The sequence below is a fragment of the Talpa occidentalis genome, unplaced genomic scaffold (genome assembly GCF_014898055.3).
Source record: "Talpa occidentalis isolate TD23 unplaced genomic scaffold, MPIMG_talOcc4v2.1 talOcc4.13, whole genome shotgun sequence".
NCBI classification, from domain to species: Eukaryota; Metazoa; Chordata; class Mammalia; order Eulipotyphla; family Talpidae; genus Talpa; species Talpa occidentalis.
Window position 1 is genome coordinate 78,755,739 of NW_023601322.1, and position 20,440 is coordinate 78,776,178.

Genomic DNA, 20,440 nt, shown 5'->3' on the forward strand with positions numbered 1-20,440 from the left:
TGCCTGAGGGGCATTTTACTGCATATTTAGGTTATACTCTTAGAATTACTTCCTTTGAAGAGGACTTAATCTAGATTATAAGTTTATGAATTCGGGGACATTATGTGCCTGAGTAGACAGTCCTTTTGCTAAGGGCAGCCTAACCATTGACACCGCTGCTTTCATCTTTATACTCTGTGTACCCTTTCCTGCCTCCTTTCAGTTCCATCAAGTATAGGGAGGGAGCATTTGGCCTTCTGAGTTGGAGTTATGCATAACCCGAAAATAGACTCTCAGAGTGCACCCAGACATAATGATTCCATGCTGCAAGAAGGTCACTGTGTCTGCCTTTCCTGCCAAGACACCCCTAGCTCTTAATCTATGGCTGCCTTGTGAAGCAAGAGAGCTGTGCCAGGAAGTTACACTTTGTGACTGTGAGGCATTATGAGAATTTGAAATCATGTCAATGAGGTTTTTATAAAGGCAGGCCAGGGGAGGGGGGACTAGACAATTTTAGAAGACAGTCTTTGAACATCCTTTTGCTCTGTGGCTTGAGATTTACCATAGCTCGGCTTTTTAAAAAAAAAAAAAATTACCCAATCCTAACTAGAATTCAACCTCATCCTCTCAACCCTACCCAAAAATAAAAAGACATTCACCAAAAGTTTACAGTGGTGACACTATGAGTAAGGTTTATTGGTTTCTCTGTGCTTTTCTGCACTTTTTATAACAAGTGTTCTTGCTCTAGATTGTAAAATAAAAATAATTCAACAGATCTTATATAAAAAGCAAAACTCTGTTAGTTAACTGCATTCCTGAATGCTCCGTAGCTGCTATCACCAGCTTTGTGACTGGGCCATAGAGGGAGCTTTCCTACCTCTGCACTTATGTCAGGTCTCAGACCAGGACTGTTATCTGCAGTTCTCTCCCCACTGCCAGTTTCCAAAGCACTCCCAAGAGAGGCGAAACCCTAGATCCTGATAGGACTTGAGCAGCCAAGGAGGACAGGAAAGAGAGCCCCTGGAGTGCAGCCAGCCAGACACCTCGGTGCAAAGAAGGGCCTCCATTCACATCCATTTGCCACGACAGGCAGGCCTGCTTGACATGTGCTTGTGGGGAGGGACCGTGTCAGCTCAAGTTCATCTGGAAACACTGCTTCCTCATCCTGACAACATCCAGTTGGTGGCATTGCGGAAGTTGGGGAGATCCTGTTTTCCAGACCTGTAGGAGTCAAGTAAAATGTAACAAGTAGAGACACATATCTGGGAGAAAATAACCTCGTGAGGAATTCCAAAAATCCTCTCGGGCTTGGGAAGGATTTATTTAGACTTAGGGTCTTGACCACCCAGCCTGGTTATTGATGTGAACTCAGACTGCCACCAATCCTGCTGCCTACTACTGAGCTCAGACTGGGTGGAAACAGCCTATAAGGACCATGAAACTGTATCATCTCACCTCTAGACATAAATAATCCCTCCTGCGAGTTTCTGTAAAGCCTCTATTTCTTACGTGCCACATACAGTCCTATTATTGGATGCAGTTGGATTCCTCACTTTACTGGCTCTGAATGGTTTGAGTTTGAAGTCACAATCTGAGCCTGGGCCACACGGATTAGGAACAGAATTCCTTGTAGTGCATATGGTAGATTATGTCTCAGGGAGGTAAGGCCCTTATTAAGAATGGATTTTTTTTTTAAAGATTTATTTTTATTTACTTATACATAGAAGACTGGGGTGTAGGCCAGAGGTGTGGGGGGTGAGAGGATTCACTAGAGACAGAGTGGGGAGCAGAACAGGCAGATCTACTGAAATACACTACTGAGGGGAGCAGCGGGCCAGACAGGAGAGGTCTGCTGCACCATGTGGGTCAGCTCCCTAGATGGGGATCAAATGCTTGTTGCAGTGGCTGGCAATAGCTTGATGGCACTGAGACTTTAACCCCTGCACCAACAGGAGTTATTTTTAATAGATGGTAGAGGTCTCATTCATCAGTTCTCTGTTTGCCTGTGCGTTCTCCTATTATGATACAGTGTTCCTGGTAGTAAACAAACTCCTCTAGGTAGTACACAAACAAACAAACAAAAATCAAATATTTTTTAATATATTTATTGTTATGTCCATTAGAAAAAATATAAGTCTCTGCAAACTCATCATTTCATCGGTAACTTTAACACTAAAATAGTTTTTTTATTATTTAGGAATTTTAATTTCAGGTGATTAGGGGGACAGAGAGATAACAAAAGCTATAAAGGTGGTATACAAGTTGAATGATTCATTTTTTGACCAAATATTGTTCTAGAAGGGGCTGCCTGATCAAATTGCTTTCTTTCTTTCTCTCTCTTTTTAATCTAGTATCTGTAAGTGAAACTGCACAAAGAAAAAATTGCTTTAAGAAAAAAATGGTTGGGAATGGTTTAATAATGATTCTAGAAACTTTTAGAATATCAACAAAATCTTACTTCTTCTGTGGCCCAGAGCAGAGCTGCTTATCTTCCCTACAGATTTTACTTCAGCTCCCAATGTTTATATACATCAACATGTTCTCCGTGCTGTTGAGAACCACATCCACTGTTTCTTGTTGGCTCTGTGTGTATGTGTGCATGTGTACACATGTCTGTGTGCATGTGCATACACACACATGCATGCACATTAAATGATACCAAGATTGTGTGCCACGTCTAAGCTACCCATTATTTATATTAAATAATGACATGATGATATTGGTGGCCTGTAATTCTTCATTTTCTGTTAACCGTCCAGTGCAAGTAAACTGTTTTCTGATCTCTCTTAGATGGAAATCCTGTAGAATGTGGAAGCCATTAGCAGAGTAATTGCTGTCTGTTACCATGACAACCAGCCGCTGCAGTCACCTGCCCGAAGTGCTGCCAGACTGCACCAGCTCAGCTGCGCCTGTGGTGAAGACCGTGGAGGATTGTGGTAGCCTAGTGAATGGGCAGCCACAGTATGTCATGCAAGTTTCAGCCAAGGACGGGCAGCTGCTGTCAACAGTAGTACGGACTCTTGCCACCCAGAGGTAGTACCACGGTTTAAATAAATGAATCCATAATTGATCGGAGGAACTCTTTGTCAGATGGAAAATGCTAAGGGAATGTAATTAGTGCTGAAGTCTTTGTGTCAGGTGAGAAGAAGTCTTGAGAAAAAAGAAGGACTACACCAGGTTCTGTCATCACTGTTTCTCTAGCAATGGGGTACAAAGCTAAAACTCACGTTGTCAAGTTTTCCTCTTAAAGCCACACTTGCAGAGAGCCAGGCAGGGAAGGATTCCACAAGAAGCAGCGTCCACTTACTTTACATTTGTTATTTTGACATTGCTACGGTAATTACACTCTTGTTGTCTCCATGGTGCTAACAAAGGTAGCACTTTGTTAAATAGAATGAGAGACCTGATTTCAGGTGACTGAGCCAAAGTAATTGGATTTTCTGGGCAAAACTTTTCAAGTGCCATTCCTGGTGTGAATGTTTAATGGGAAGGAACCCTGTTCAGGGCTACTTTCTAAGCGAGTCTCTTCTCTGGCACATCCCCATTTGAGGGCCTCTTCTTTTGACTCCTCACATTTGAACCTGTGAGTCCCTACCCATGATCTTTCACACATATTCAACCATATGAAGTGTAATTGCTAAAAGCCCTAAAACTTGTCTTTCCTGAGTCATGAAACAAAGCAAAGCTGAAAGGTTCTGAGCAGCCCAGAGCCGCCTTAACCAAGTCAGCACTTTATTGCTGGGGGTCTCCTCTTGTGCGGTTGCTGCCCAGTGGCACATTGAAAGTTATAGGCTGTCCAGCCAATAGGTGTGCCTTGGCTCCTCCAGTCTTCTTTCAGAATGGATAAATGGGATTTTGACCTATAGATATAAAAGTATATCAACACTGCACTGATATCAGTGCTGAAACTCTGGCCTTGAAACTTCGAGTCATTCACTCATACCTCAGTCTGAGCAATCCAGACTCCTGCTCCAGTGCAGGGACAGATCTCTAGACATTACCTGTGGGAGAACTGCTGGTGGAAACATTTTCTGTTGCCCCTCATCCTGAACGTAGTGGCCATCATACATGGACTCATGTTGTAAACATGGTCCATGTCCCTTCCGTTTTCATCCTGTGCAGCCATCACAAAGGAAAGAGAAAACATTCATATATATTTTTTCCATCTATCTAAGAGCTTCTCACCAATGGTTAGGACTCAGAATATGGTGAGGCCTGCAAGTCATTGCTCCTCTGGAACTGAGAGGTACATGCATACCCATCACCCTTCAGCCATCACACACCTTGTTTGATTAGGAAGAACAAGCCGCAAAGCTAAAATACCTGAATCTGTGCTCCCGTGTGTGTTTGTGTGTGTAGCATTACTATGTTTTCTCCATCCACACAGTAATGTAAACTAAGTTTCAGAGTTTTACATGCTTATGTCTCATGAATTAAGGAGGCCAAGAATAATAAGAGGAAAAAAATCAACTCTTCCAACTTTTTTTTCCTTCCCTGAGCATGTGTGGGAAGGAAATCCTTTCCTGTTCTAATCCTCTTTAAGCCCTTACTCATTCCCAGGACATGCCTAGAAAACCTTTGGGAAGTAGTGCTGTTTCCATGGCTGTTTCCTTTTGGACCAAAGCTGGTGTCAATGAAAGGAATGGGCTGGGTCACTGTCATCTTTGGGAGATGTGGAAAGAGTCTGGCCCTGGGGTTCAACGTACAACAGTGACAGTTGTAAATCTGAGTTCACTGGAGAACAGCTGGGACAATGTGTCAATGAAGAGGAAGGTCCTCTCACAGAACACAGTATCCACTCAGAAATGGTGCCATCTTCTACTGGACACAAGGGCCATGTTGTTTTATTCCCTGTGACCTGAGTCTTTTCACAAATGAAAACAACTACCATAACCAGACACTTACTAGCTGCTGGTCCCTATTCTTAGCTTCTAATATGAACCACCTTTTCTCATCCTCACAGGTACCACATGAGAAAGGCATCATGCCTATTTCTGAGATCAGGAAACTAAGATATAGAGTGATGACATAACTTGACCAAAGTTAGCCAGCTGGTAAGCAGCAAGACTGGAGTTGGAACCCAGGCTGCTGGGCTCCAGAGCCCCCCTCATCAACCACTGCAGTATGCACCTCAGAAACTGCAGGGGTGATTTTTCCAAACTAGAAGCAGAGCTCTAGACTGAGGTCACCTCGCTAGGGCATACTCATTACTAGCCTTCACCTTAGTGTCCTTGGTGTGCTGGAGAGCATCCTAGGAAAGCTCAGAGGACCTTTCTGCCACCCAACTTTGTGGTCTGATTGAGAATTCAGTTTTGTGTGACTACCTCAGAGTTGGCTGCCAGTTATATTTCCCCCTCACATTTCCCCTTCCTGTTGAAAGGAGAAATAAAAAGAACCTCTGGATATAAAGCAGAATCCAGATCTGGTTCAAATGACACAGTTTGTCTAGAAGATGCAACTGGTATCATTTCAGAACAATTTCAGTTCTTAATGGTGAGGGGTTGTTTTTATTTCTGGATTGGTAGTTTGTCTGAAATGCATCTCTGTTCAAGACAAATAACATGTTGCTTGGTTTTACTCACTTTTGGCTCTGGACCATACCTGGCTGCTTTGATATTATCCACCCCACATTTCTGTGTGTTGGCAAATGTAGATGCCTAAGGACCCCATCACTGACCCCATGGCTGAGTGCAAGTGTAGACATAGGGTGTTTACTCTGAGCAGCTGCCACAGGGGATGGTCCAAAGGACACAGAGCCAGACGATCATCCGTGTGGGGGTGGTTTCCAGCCCAGTGACCAGCAGGTGCCCCTCTTTCTCTTGCAGCCCCTTCAATGACCGGCCAATGTGCAGGATTTGCCACGAGGGTAGCAGCCAAGAGGACTTGCTTTCTCCGTGTGAATGTACGGGGACCTTGGGGACAATTCATCGAAGCTGCCTCGAGCACTGGCTGTCATCCTCAAACACCAGCTACTGTGAACTCTGCCACTTCAGGTTTGCAGTGGAGCGCAAACCCAGGCCTTTAGTGGAGGTCAGTAATTGGGGCACATCCTGAAAACTTAGCTCTAATGAGCAAATGATGTCTGCTTTTATGCCCAGATCACAATGCCTGTGCAGCTTCACTGCATTCAGTGTGTGTGTGAGGGGGGGCGGGGGGAGAGAGAGAGAGAGAGAGTCCACTAGCTTACTCAGGAGTCAACAGTAAAAAGATGACTTCCATGAGACAGAGACAAAAGAGTAGAAGAAATCAATGTGCAGAGAAAAGAAAGTTTAGAGTCTTGATCTTCATTTTTCACCCCGTCAAAACTGAAGATCAGGTTAAGCGTCTTTCTTTTTTGCATACCATCTGCTTCCATTGATGCAACAGAGAAATGGGTAGTTGGGTTATGTATTCTGAGATAGTTATGTGGTTTAGTGGCTATAGACGCAGACTTTCTGAGTTTCAGTAGCTCTTTGATCTTGGGTAAGTTATTTCCATTAAAGTAGCAGGACATTCTCTTTCATGTTTTGCGAACCACATGATTCTTCTAGGGTCTGGTCTTTTAGTAGCTGAGAAAACTGGGGGGAAATTGTCAGATTATTTTTGCCCTCTCTTATACCCCTAGCTTCTATTAGCCCATTAAAAATTGGATATTAGCAAAGTAAACATTCGAACATATTGTGAACCAGTTGGAAGGTACAAGAAAGACATTGTGCCTATAACCCAAATCTGCTGATAATCCCTTATTTCAGCAGTTGATCTAGTGAAATTTTTGGCATTAAAAAGAGTTAAAAATTGAGAAGCCCTTCTTGGAAATGATGCAAGACATCATTTCCCTTCTTGGAAATGTGTTAGCACTGAGGCACTAAGGCTGTGCAGAGTGCTTATATACATTTCACATGGTTTTGACCTTGAAATTTTTATCAGGACCTGTAACTAAGGCCTATCTTAGCTATGACTTGATGGCCAAATGGCACACAACTTATTTGACTTGCTCTGATAGACTCTGTGCTTTTTTTTAATACTCTGGATTAAGTGACCTCATAATTTAGCTATCTTGCTGCTTGACATTGACTTTCAGAAATTCATATTTGTAGAGTGCCCATCAGAGGCTTGACCCTATGCCACATTCATTAGGATTTTTATTTTAGAATTTCTCTGCAAAGAGGGAAATAGAATTAAATAATAAAAGAGATGAAGATTTCTGAAGCCAATGGTAAAATTTAAAAAGAATTCTATTTCTCCTTTCCAGAAACTTTGGTACAAATTGATGATGCAGCTTCTCCTGGGAAGTTGGCTTCCCAGAGTAAGGAAACCCTGCTTTTAAATGGCCTACAGCCAGCATTATTGGCTAGTATCTCCCCAGTAAAAAACGTTTACTTTTGCATGGTAAAAATCCCAGTGAATATGTGCAAACTTATATCCAAGGGGTGAGGGTGTGTGCACATGTACATGTGGGGAACACATTACTTTTTCTCTAATAACACACCCAGTGAGTCCTTTCCATCTCACAGAGGTTCATTCACAGTTTCCTATGTCAGCTACAGACAGACACTCGAATTTTAGGAAACTGTCATTAAATGAGGAAACAAGGCAAATGACCTTGAGAATGTGTGAGGTGCTCTGCAAGATTTAGGGCCTCACCTACAAAAACTTCCCCCAAACGGTCACCAGTGGTGAAATTTTCATTGAACAAATGGAATGTGACATTTTTCAGAGTTAATGATGATTGAACAAGTTGAGAGTGAAAGGCAAAAACTTTGCAAGCTGGAAGGCGGGGGCGGGGGGGTGGGGGCGCTCGTTTGATCATCCCATGGCGTAGTGAACTTGCTGTTTGACCACAAGCAATAAAAAGAAGTTGTCTTTGGTTTCTCAGCTGAAGGACAAATAAGAACAGGTGCAGGCAGATTTTTAAACAGATGACATTACTAATTGATTTTTCCCCTCTTACCAAAGGGAAGTTTTATTCATCGAAAGCATTGCATTTCAATATTTTTAACTCAGGTAAACATGAATCTCTTTGGTAAGTCAGCAAAACATTCCTACTGGGTTAAGTGTTAGAAGTATTGTTACTTTATTTCTCATTTTAAGTCTTTTAATTGTTTTAATCACTTTTATTTACCAGTTGGATCTGCCTTCTCATTAAAGCAAGAAATTCTATAACATGTAATTTCAAAATCGATGTGATAATAACAGCCCCTGTTTCCAGAGGAAGCAGTTGAAAAGTCATTTATAAATTTTATTTGTCAGCATCCAGGCATTAACATTGGTTGAAATTGCTTTAATACCTCAGACTCTCACTCTACAGTAAATTCTCTCTATCCTTCATTTAACATAACTTTGCTTCCTCCTTAACACCACCATTTTTGTGGGGGTTTTTTTTTGTTTTTTTAATTAATTTTTAAATTTTTTACATCATTGTTTATTTTTAAACAATGTTTGCTTCCCCCCACCCCCTCAGGTGTAGTCCCCATAGAGTTTCCTTTACCAATGCACCCGTGCACCATCACCTCAGTCCCCTGTGCTCCTCCCTCCCTCCCTCTGATCCCTCTCCCTCCTCCTCCCCTGCAGTATTATGCTCAGTGAAATAAGCCAGAAGGAAAAAGAAAAATATTGCATGGCTTCACTTATAGCAAGAACAGAGGGGAACCAAATAAGACAGTATAAAAAAATAATAACAGTACAAAACACAACAAAGCAAAAACAGACAATTACAAAACACCACCATTTTAAAGACACTTCTCTCATCACTTCCATTCCTGCACTGTCTGCTGCCAGCAGTTGGATGTTCTTTTTTAACAGGTCAGGAACTCGAATTCATGTCTATACATTAACTATTCCACCTTTGCTAAGTCTTTACTTATCTTCCCTGCAAAAGGGCAAGTTTCTACTCATAATGGTCAAATCAATGCCCTCTTTTTATTTGCACCTGCAAGTAAAACTTTATCACCGGTTGCTGTGGGTCATTTTCTCTGAACTGCAGTATGAAGGATAAGATAGAGAAACTCCATGATATCTTTGGTTTCTGTAAGACTTGAGTGCTTATGTACAACTAGATTCTACACTTAAAATTATTACATTGTGTGATATGCAATTTATGCCTTAATAAGTTTTGTGTGTGTGTACACGAAAGTGTGCATGACTACACGTAACTACTTACCTATCTATCTGTCTGACCACACTAATCTTTTAGCCTCTTTTGGTAAGTTCATTGCCAATTTTATACCCTAAATATTTTCTTTTGTCAGTATTTCTAAGCCAGTATAACAAGAGCTAGTTTCAACCCAAGAGAGCAACATTGTGATCATCTAGTGTATTCATATATTTGTGAATTTCCTCATAGTCCAGCTCATATAAATCTTATAAGGTCTGTGTCCAATCATGCAAAACTTGAAAGGATTTAAATTATACATGGCAGAAAGGAAAAACAGATAGAACACATCCTTTTATAGCTCTACAGCTAGCACTGCTCCTTATGAAGGCTACATTTTTTTGTTGTTGATTATGGAAAATGTATACCCAGTGGCAATTTGTCAGGTGAATTAGCCCCCAAAATAATGACCTGGTAGAATGCAGTAAATAGACATCCACGACACATAAAGGGATTCACCGAATGACCAGTCTGGGTGGTTTTATGGTCTCCTTTGTGCTCATTTTTAGTTTTCCTCATTTCTCTCTGTAAGTTGAACTTTGATACCATTCTTTTATAACAAAGGAAACAATAAAAATACCATGATTTGTTCCCCAAAATGTGTGCCTTGACTCCAACCTATTGCCATGATTGCATATCTGATTGAGCAGTTTGCCAAGGAAGCCCATCAATGTGCAAATAGCGTGCTTGCAACATCAGTTTCTAGTGATGGGAGTATCTGAACTAGGCTTTCCTAAGATATGTATCAGTAACACCCACCTTGCCTGGGAAACTCAGGAAGTAATAGATCAGCTCAACAATACCATGACTAAAACAGAACAGCCAGAAAGGGTTGAAATCTGGGGGAGGGAAATCCTGGGATCTGATCTTCCTCTGATCAAGGAGACATGATGATTTTTTCACAGAAGTGATTAGGTTTCTGGATTCTTATTTCCTTTACACAGGCCCAGCTGATTGATAAGAATTTTATGAACAATTTAAAAGCTGTTCCCTGTGAGTCAGAGGTTTAACTAAATTGAAACTGAGAGTGTTTTCACACATATCAGTTACCCAGAATAATGGGATGTAAAGCTAGGGAAGTGAGGATTAGGGCTTTTTTCAAACTTTTTATTTGTAATTTTTTTTAAGTCACTGGAGGAAAATGGTTTTAAAGTGTGCCCTGGATTCAGTGTGATTCCAGCTGTACCTCAGGGAGCAGAATTGAATTGCCGTGGAGAAACTACTTTGTACTTTGGCACTTGCTATTTGACAGATTTAAGACTTGACTTAAATCCTAAGATGGATATATCAATTAGGTAGGGACACTGATCAACTCTGACCATAGTGGGTTTTGTTTTGATGTTTAATATATTCATTTAAGTAAAACGGTAAGCTTTTGGCTTCAAAATATTCATTTTCATCAACAACTCTTGTAACATTGTGGTAATTAGGGAATGACGCCTTAGGGATATGGACTCAGTGGAGGATCTTTGGAGGCATGAGGACCACCTACTCCATTCCGCAAAGGAACGTGGACAAGCTCCCCTCTTCATTCCAACTCGTGAGCTGCCCAGCTAGAAAGGTGGCTAGTCCAGAATCACCACATGTGACAGGCAATCAAGAAACATCTGCTCAATAAATAAATGGGTGAATGCAGAACCTCTTCTTCCCCATTTGCAAGCCATATGTTGTATTTTGGGGTTATAGTTGTAAATCAAAAAACTGACCCTTTGCCCTTACGGTCCTAGACACGGATGAGGCTGACAATACAAATTAGCAACACTACTTTGGGCCACACAGCAAATACAATGATTGTGACAAATCCTGACTCCTACACAGTCATCAGTCCTCTGTCAAGTTTCAAAGAATGGCAGGTGACTGGTACCATCAGGTAAAAAGGTGTGAGTGTGCTTCAGGGCTTGGCAAGAAATGTTGTTGGGAATTAAAGAAGTGTGGTTGGAGTGGGAAAAGGTTCATACCCAGCCAGCATTTGTCAAGCTTTTAGAAATCCAAGTGCTGTGCAAACAAACCCTTCACTATAGCTTTGGGGGGAGGGGAAAAGATCATATAACCCATTTGGTAAATTTGGTAGACACAGTTTTATGGTGGTTATGTTTGGTCAAGATCCCTTAGTGAGGAAAAAGTCAGAAGGTCTTCTGGGACAGCATTCAGGCCTTTCTTGCCTGCTCCAGCTTGTGTTCTATAGAGACAGAATGGACTAGAAGGCCTCATTCCAGCATCTGCAAGGTGCAGTGTGGGAGGGAGTTGGTTGAATCCGCTGGGAGGTTGCCCTTCCACCTGAGCTCAAGGGCAAGGAACACAAGTTCTTCCTGCTCTGCCCCCCTGGTTTATTAGGTCCCCTTTTCCAACTCCATCTCCCTGAGGCAACTTTCCCACCCGCTCCAGCCAAAGCTAAGGCCTCCTAAGACAGAGTAAGGACTTGCAGCATGAAAGACAGAAGAAATGCAAATATAAGAAACTGGAGTGCATTGCTTCACACGTATTTTGTGGATAACAGAACGAAGGCCCTCCCACTGACTGAAATCTTTGCCAGCGACTTTCCAATCAGGCCTTAAGGCCACTGTGGTTCAGTCTTATAACACCCACCCTGCACTGGCCATTGGGAACCTTGGGTTCCTGGGTGTCCTGGCCACCCATGACCTGCAGTGACAACTTGAACAAGTTATTTCCCCTCTTTCTGCATTACTTTCTACATCAGTAAAATATAGCAGAACTCACAATCTAGTGACCCTGGATGCAATCTAGCACTGCTGTGTAGTGCTTTTTTTATTTCCAGAATTTGAATGCCTTTAGGTGGGACACACAGCTTCCAGTTTCCCCAGGCCTTGCTTTCCGGCGTACTCTCTCCCAAGTCTCTTCATTCACTTGCATTACCCGCCAGCCATTTACATTTGAGATTCCAGAATTGAGTGACTTCTCCCACTATTAAAAGAGTTCTCTAATATTATTGCATTTCTTTCTATCAACATCTTTCTTTCAAGGTAGTATAGACTGAGCCTAATGGTCTCTGTCCAATTGTCCCCACATTATAAGTGAACTGAAATGGCTGGTTCAAAATCACAAGGTAAATGAACCACTGAGAGACAGTATGCTAGCATAGACAGTGATAAGAATACAATGATTCAAATACTTCGCTCTTGCAGTATGCCTCTGTGCTGGCCAAGCACTTCTGACTTCTGTCAGGGTCACTGAGCAGCCCCCCCCCCAGGTTCTCCATGGATGTGTGGCTCCATTCTTAGGGCTAACAGTTAAGATAGCATGTCTGATGACCAGAGTCCAGCAATCCTAGATCCTGCAGTTTTCGGACTTTTCTCTTGGTTTTTTTGGTAGCTAATTTGACAGTTGCTTTGTTACTTAAAGCTCAGTTACAAAGAAGCTGTTTTAAGGTATCTATTAAATTCACAGCTTGCTTCATTAAAAATCACTTCATTAAAAAAGCAAGCCAACCGAGTGTTCACATGGCCATGCCAGATGGAAGTGAGCTAGCTGTTTGGTGCCCTGTTTTTAGCCCATCCACTGCTAGTAAAGGATTAATTTGGAGGGAATATCCAGTATATGATAAATCCATGTAAAAAGAATTACATGACCAGATTCTATTATTTTACATTGTACTGATACTTCCAGTGAACTTGGGTTGAAATGCAAATTAGAATCCATGCTCTCAAGAGTACCTTTTTTCAGTCCACCTAGCTGTCCCCTACCACTCCCTTCTGAGAATGTCGAGGAACAGAGTCACAGATACTTAAGACACCAAAAGTTCCTTCACACACTTTCTTGTTTTAATTATTCTGTGTTAAAAAGAAAATACAGAGAAGGTGTTTATCTACCACCTAGAATTAACAAATGTGAACATTTTGTAAACTACATACCTCTAGAAAGAACAGCCTCTTAGGGGGGAAATGCATGTAGTCTTCATTAATTCACCCTCAAATGTTCACAAAATTTAGGAGAAAATTTAGCCAGGTTTTCCTGAACCACATCTAGCCAAGAACAAGGGGAAGTAAACAAAGTGAGACATAACCATGAAAGACCCCAGGCCCTTGGAGCTAACTCCAAATGTAAGAAGATAGCATACAGCTAGTTTTGGCCACCAAGGGGTCTATTCCTTTGAAAGGCAAACAATTAGAAGTTATTATATGGGAGTGTGGGGTGGTAGCAGTGGAGGTGAATGTGCCCCTGGCAGCTGGCAGGAAAGCTTTGTAAACACCAGTCTGACAAAGGAACAGTGAAATGTCACTGAATTGGTAATCATCTACAATTGGTAATCATCTCCATGTCCTGCTGGAATACAAGGCACCTTAGCTCACAGACGCTGCCCTGTGCAGGTACAAGGCCCTGGGCTCAACTGAAGGGAGAACCCAAATTGCAGAATCCATGGTGCGATTTGAAATGCATAGTTACAGAATGTGCATAAAGCTACCCGCTGAGGGCTTCTGCCAGCACTTCTCTTGCCTCTTGAGTTCTAAGTGTCAACAATTGACACTTTTAACTCCAAGGAAAGAATACACATTTCTAAACAAAGAGTGCTGTGAAATATTGTGAACATGATTATGGTTAAATGCTGCCTAATGGATAATTGTATTTGGATGAGCTAAGTGAAGAAGTATCTTTAGCTTGGCAGTGGGAGCTCAGCACTCAGTTACTCACTGAATAATACCTGCTATACCCATTTGTGCTGAGAGCTTCATTTTCCAGAACAGGCACACATCTTGATGTGACGCTTCAATCCAGTAGCATTACTGAGTTTCATTTTGAGTCCATCTGTTTCTATTGTGAAGATGTTCACACCCCAAAGATGTTTTCTTCTTAAATTATTTACCTATTTCCCAGGCAAAAGGAAATAATACATCCTATACACTTTATATAACTATCTCATTTCATTGTCTCAGATATCTCTGTAACAGATACTGCCCCATTCTATAAAGAAGGAAGATAAGACTCCAAGATATTAAATCACCTTTCAGAGATCTTAGGAACTTTCAGCCAAAGGCTAGTAGATAGAAGAAGGCAGAAAAATTCAGATCTCTCTGCTCCATAGTACGTGCTTTTTCCACCATATGTGGCTGCCTACTTCCTCACTTGAAAATACTTTCAGTCTTTCCCTGACATGAGCATACGCTAGCACACACAGAGCGGAGGAGTTTTTTAACAATAGCTAGCTTTTCCGAGGGACTAGATGTACTTCAGAAAGGGAAAATGGGGGGTAGGGGAAATGATTAAAATCCTGGTTTTCTCTTAACATTGACTTTATCTATTAAATCCAGAGTTGTTAGCCAGGAGGGAGGGAGGGATTGCCAGTGCTCAGGGACACGGTAGATACATGTCATTTTACATTTGCCCAGACCTATAAAACACCAAGTGTGAACCACAGTATAAACTGTGGACTTTGCGTGATGATGATGCCAATGTAGGTTCATCAACCTACATTGTAGGTAACAAATGTGCCCGGGAAATATTGATAATGGGGAAAGCTATGCACGCCGGGGACAGGAGGTACATGATAAATCTCTACCTTTTTCTTTTGCTATGAACCTAAAAATGCTTCAAAAATAAAGTCTATAAAGAAAAAAAAAAAAACCCAAGCTGTGCCAGACTAAGTGCTGAGATAGTAGAATAGCATATCTTCTCTGTGCCTCTTTATGCTCTAGTCTAGTTGGGAAACACAGTTCTTAAGTACACCACCCTAGTAGAAGACAGAAAAGTCATTAGTTTCCAGGGGACTTCACACACCTTTTTTTTTCTTCTCATGTATTTACTCATTGTCAGCATTTGAGTCTTCATTTTACTGAGTTACTATGTCACCAATTTCTTCTTAGATTTCTCCTAAGAGAGGGTGGGTACTAGAAAGTCTGGTGAATTCACAATTGTTAAGGGTGAACTCAAAATTGTAAAGAGCCCTTTCCCCTTTTTTCACAAACTGTTGTGAAGGTTAATCACCCTAACAAGGTTATACACACTTACGAGGTAAAATTTTTTATAATTTTTTTTAAGGTTTATTTATTTATACAAGCACTGGGGTACAGGCCAGAGGCGCCAGAGGATGAGAGAATCTACCAGAGACAGCAGGGAGCAGAAAAGGCAGAAGGACCAAAACACACTGCTGAGGGGAGCAGAGGGCGAGACAGGAGAGGTCTGCTGTGCCATGTGGGAATCTCCCTGGCTGGCTGGGAATCGAACCAGCAACGTGGAGACTGGAGACAGCTTCACAGTGCTGTGCTCAACCCGCTGAACTGCCGGGGAGGCCCGGTAAAATTTTTTTAAAGACTGTCATCTAGATAATTCAGATTGGTGAAACTTGTTTTGCAAAAACACTGGTTTTTCTCTTGAATAACTGTTTCAAGTGTTTCCTTCACTTTTTTGAAAGGTGCCGCACATTTGGGGAAAGATAAGAAAGACCCCATCAGGTCCTATGGTTTTAGTTTTCCTCCTCTGTTTTTCACTGATTGTATGTTTCTGTGCACACCTCATCACTGCCTTCCCTCATTCTTGGACAGGGATCCTGTGAGATTGTTTAGGATAAAACTGTTGCCTTGCCATCCATTATTACGGAGTTAGAGGGACAGATTTAGACTGTTATGGATATTTGAGAGGAAAGTTATGTTTGTGCTTATATATCATGAAAGGAGAGAGGGGGAGACATTGAAGCTTTTAGGTTAGAACACTGAAAAATAGGTTTAGTTCTTAGGTGTGCTGTTTATGAAAACATGTAAAGATGTGTTTGTGAAGACTGAGGTCAGATTAAAAGAATAAAATGAAGTATTTTCTATTCATTATTTTATCACCACATTACCTCCAGTGATGCTATTAGAAATAGAAAGTTGGGATAAATTGTGAGGTTCAAAATCTTTTAGGGCTCTGAGGGAAAATGGCTAATATTGTATATATGAAATTCTGGCAAGTAGGAGCAGCAGAAACATTGTAAAATAGAATTTATAGGCATTTAAGGGCATATCTGGGAAGAATCAGTAAAGCAGAAATTGGTAGAAGAAGGGAGAATATTCACCATCTTAGAAAACAATGCAATCCCCCTTCCAAACAATTCACCTCCTTCCAAAGGCAAGCTCTTTGCATTAAAGTTAGTGGATAATGGGGACACGGAAGGCATGAGAGATGGAAGTAATAAAATGGCTGTAGTGTTTTCCTAAACAGTGGCTCATCTGCTTAAAATCTATGACTTTAATGTTGAAACCCAGAAGTCATTCATTCATCATAATATGCACATTTTCAGCTGTTTGCATGAGATACCTGTCAGATATATATTTGAAAAAAATAACTTTAGTAGATGAAAATGTGGCTAGCCAAAAGGAAATATCTACAAATAAGAATGCATGCAAGATACAGGATTCTTCAGGGAAATCTATAGGATCCCTCACATTTTTTTAACCACAACATTTTTCCAGTGTCACATTTTTTAGAAAAGCTCTATTGAGATATAATTCACATACCACACAAATCACCCATTTAAAGTGTACAATTCAGTGATGTTTAGTATATATTCACAGAGTTGTATAGCCATTACCACAATTAATTTTATTTATTTTTTTTTAAAGATTTATTTTTTTTATTTATTTATTCATTTATTTATTTATACAAGCACTGGGTACAGTCAGAAGCGCGGGAGGGTGAGAGAATTCACCAGAGCCAGAGCGGGGAGCAGAGCAGGCAGAAGGACCGAAGTACACTGCTGAGGGGAGCAGCGGGCGGCAGGAGAGGTCTGCGCGCCATGTGGGACCCTCCTCTGGTGGCCGGGGAGCAGCCGGGGATCGAACTGGCGCTGCAGAGGCTGCGGGCAGCTTCGCAACCCAGCGCTCAACCGCTGCGCCACCAGGGAGGCCCGACCACAATTAATTTTAAAATATTGTTATCTTCCTAAAATGAAACATCGCTTTTCCTCTAGTCCTCCCATCTACTGACCTAGGCAACTACTAAACTAGTTTGTACTTCTATGGGTTTGCCTATTCTGGACATTTCCTATAACGAAAGTCTATAGTATGTCATCCTTGGTGGCTCTCAGCATAAAGTTTGCAGGGCCTGTTCTCACACCTTATAGAAAATATATATTAATCTCCCTTACTATAATTGTATTTATTTTTTATTTCTTCTCAGCATCCTCTTTGCTGTAATATACTACTGCTGCTCCTACTCCTACTAGATATCCTTTACTGAGTTCTTACCCTGTGCTGCTTATCTAGGCACTGTAATATTCTACAGTTTAGAAATGAGGAAACTGGCACAGAGATGACAGTGTTTTTTCGTTTTGGGTTTTTTGGTTTGTTTGTTTTTTCCTTTCATCCTTTTCCCTATCACAGTTTATTTGATAAAACCCTGTTCATTGTTTGCTTTTTCATTGTATAAAAATCACTTGTATATTTATTTTTTTATATTGTCTGAATTTTTACCCATTAGGAGCCCTTTTCTTCCTTTAAGTACATTAATTTAATATGGTTCCTTTCATGATTTTGCTGACCTAAAACTATGCACTTTTTTACCCCATATTTTGTGCCGTTGGCTGATTTTTTTTTTTTTTTCCTTAACCAGGGTCTAAGGAGAAATGATGAACCTTAAAATGCAATCAAATTCTGCCTGTATTTTTAAGTTCATCAAAGTTCAGAAAGTTGGACTTATGACAATTAAGGGAAATGCTCTAGAACAGTGCCTTTTACCCTTAGATATGTTTGAGAATCTGCTTACAGCTTGAATTCTTTCGCCTGAAATGCACAGACATCATGTGTTCAAATACAGTTCCAAGGGATCACCAGTCTTCTGAAGACTCACACTCTAGGTAAGGGTCCCCTTATCTAGAAAGAAATTTGCATAAGTTGTGAAGGAAAAGGTAGATTTTCCAGAGGTATCTGCTGCACCCTTAAAATGTTTTAAACATGAATGGTAAGGGGAACTTCTTAACATGTCAATGTAAAAATACCATCTTCTGAGATATGGCCATATTATAATTCTGTGTATGCACAGTAATGGATATGGTTTGCTAGTCTTAAAAGGAGATTCAATGATGCACATATACAGGACTTGGCTAGTTATTAACTTGGGTTCTTCCATGGTTGGCTTAGTTTTACAAAAGGGACACATTGGAGAGGGAGAGGGAGGGCAGGGGAGGCACATATCTTAGGATTACTCAAGCTAAAGATGCATGTGTGTCCCAACAGGTGGAGAGCTTTCCCATAGACAGGAACTGTGTTCATGCAACTGGTCTCCTGTTTGCCCTTCTGTAAATGCCAGTTGCTGATGTCATGACTCATGTGATTTGAGCTATTGTCCCTCCCACTTCAGAATGTCTTCCCTTAAACATACCCACTATATTTGTAGCAAAATAGTTGACAAACACTGAATATAATCATGAGAAGTAATGCCAGAAAAATGGAAAATATTGCCAACTACTCATATAATATCATGGCATATTTTTACCTGATAATCTGGGCCCTGTACTTAATGACCAGTATCCAAAAAGTCCAGGAAAGAAGTAAAAACAGATGGCTGGGTTGGCCTGAACATGAAGAGGAGAGGCACTTTAGTCTAAATGTGAGGAAGCTAAAGAAGGACATATCTGAAATCTTGAAAATCTCAAACAGCTTAGACTATGTAAGCATGGAGTGCATCATATCCTCTACATTACTTGAATGCTGCTGGGCTCCCTTTAAAATTTGAAAATGGGGCCTCCCTGGTGGAGCAGGGGTTGAGCGCAGCAGTGTGAAGCTGTCTGCAGCATCTGCAGTGTGGGTGCTATCCGGAGCGGCCACAGAGATGCCCACCTGGCTTGGCAGACCTCTCCTGTCTCGCCCGCTGCTCCCCTCAGCAGTGTGTTTTGGTCAGTCTACCTGTTCTGTTCTCCGCTCTGTCTCTGGTGAGTCCTCTCACCCTCCTGCACATCTGGTCTGTACCCCAGTTCTTGTATAAATAAAAATCTTTTTAAAAAATTTAAAATTTGAGAATGGAATGTTTTGAATCAAAGTAAAGAAGAACCACTGAACACTGCAGCTCGTGAAGTTAAGCCATTACCTCAAGTGGAGTTTTGAGAGATTCCAGATCCATTTGTTGCTGAGATATAGCTAATGTCAGCAAGGTATGCCAGAGCCTCCTAAATATATCGAGTCTTTTTTTGGCAGCAATACATTGGACACGAAATCTAAAAATCCCTCTGTTCTCTTAGTACTTCCATCTAGCAGAAATATTCCCCTTTCTCAAAGTGTTCCCATTCTTGCTTACTGTGGAAGTAGGGGTCCCTGGTGAGAATATCTCTTTTATCATCTATTTACTTTTCACTGGATGCTTTCCACAATATTCTTGGATAGTTTTCTTACAGTCTCACTACATCTGAGGAATACAGATTTTTTAATGTGGTTCCACTTTGAAGACCTGATTTTGAATTTGACTTCTCCATCTCTATTCCTTTAAACATCCCCACTTATCAAAATAGGGATTTATTTTCTCTATGCATGCTGTTCATCATATTCTCATCTTTTGTCCGATGTTCCCACTGGGAATCTTTACTTGGCACTCTCTTCTGGTACCCTACGCCCTGTGATCCTATCCTCCTGGGAGTAATTATCTAAATTCTTGGTCTCCAACAGTAGATCGGTTGCATTAGACACCAGCAACTTTACAGACTGGAGGGCCAGGAACTCCTTGAGAACCAAACTGAAGCGGGCTCAGGGGGCTGGGAGATGCTATTTATATCCATTATCAATTGGAATAAATAATCTGATTTCTATCTTTGACACCATGCATTTTATTTATCCATTTCTTCAGAAAATTTCTGTTCTTCACCCTTTTTTTGGTTGTTTATGTCTTCTTATGTTTCTGGCTTTACCTTGTCACATAGGTTATAATTCTGGAGCATCTTCTTATATTTCGAATCAGCAGTCTCCACTTTACTGTGGTCACCACTACATAATTACGATCTAAAATAATTAGAGAAATGTTTCCCATTTTGTTTATATCCGAAGTTGCAAATTAATCTATAAAATTGTTTAACCATATAATCCTGCTATGCTGCTAATCTTATCTTTAGAAAATTTGAACTCTTAGTGTGAGTATATGTGTAGCATTTGTTTAAATAATGCCAGAACTAAATTACAATGTCCTAGACACAAATAGTGTATTTATGGGACTTTATAGCCATTAATTGACTTATTGGTCTAAGTCCTTCAGAGAGAGTCACAAATCTCCAGAGTGTTCTTGAATATGATGTATTCTTCAGGCAAATCATAACTGTGAATGCCAGAACAACTGCTAAGCATGTGTCAGTGGCAAAAATTACTTTACTGTATTTGATCAGAAGAGTTAGTTTGAGCAATATTATCTAAGTATGTATCTACT

The 20,440-nt window shown here is 40.9% G+C and overlaps 1 protein-coding gene across 2 annotated transcripts in view; it reads left to right on the plus strand.

Moving 5' to 3' along the window:
• Nucleotides 1-20,440, plus strand: part of MARCHF3 (membrane associated ring-CH-type finger 3) — a 139,514-nt gene that overhangs the window by 98,056 nt on the left and 21,018 nt on the right. For both annotated transcript variants that reach the window (XM_054694474.1, XM_037509428.2), the window contains exons 2-3: nucleotides 2,770-3,012; nucleotides 5,805-6,009. In XM_054694474.1, the coding sequence (XP_054550449.1) occupies nucleotides 2,825-3,012; nucleotides 5,805-6,009 (393 nt within the window). In that variant the 5' untranslated portion in view covers nucleotides 2,770-2,824. The remainder of the gene's footprint in view (nucleotides 1-2,769; nucleotides 3,013-5,804; nucleotides 6,010-20,440) is intronic.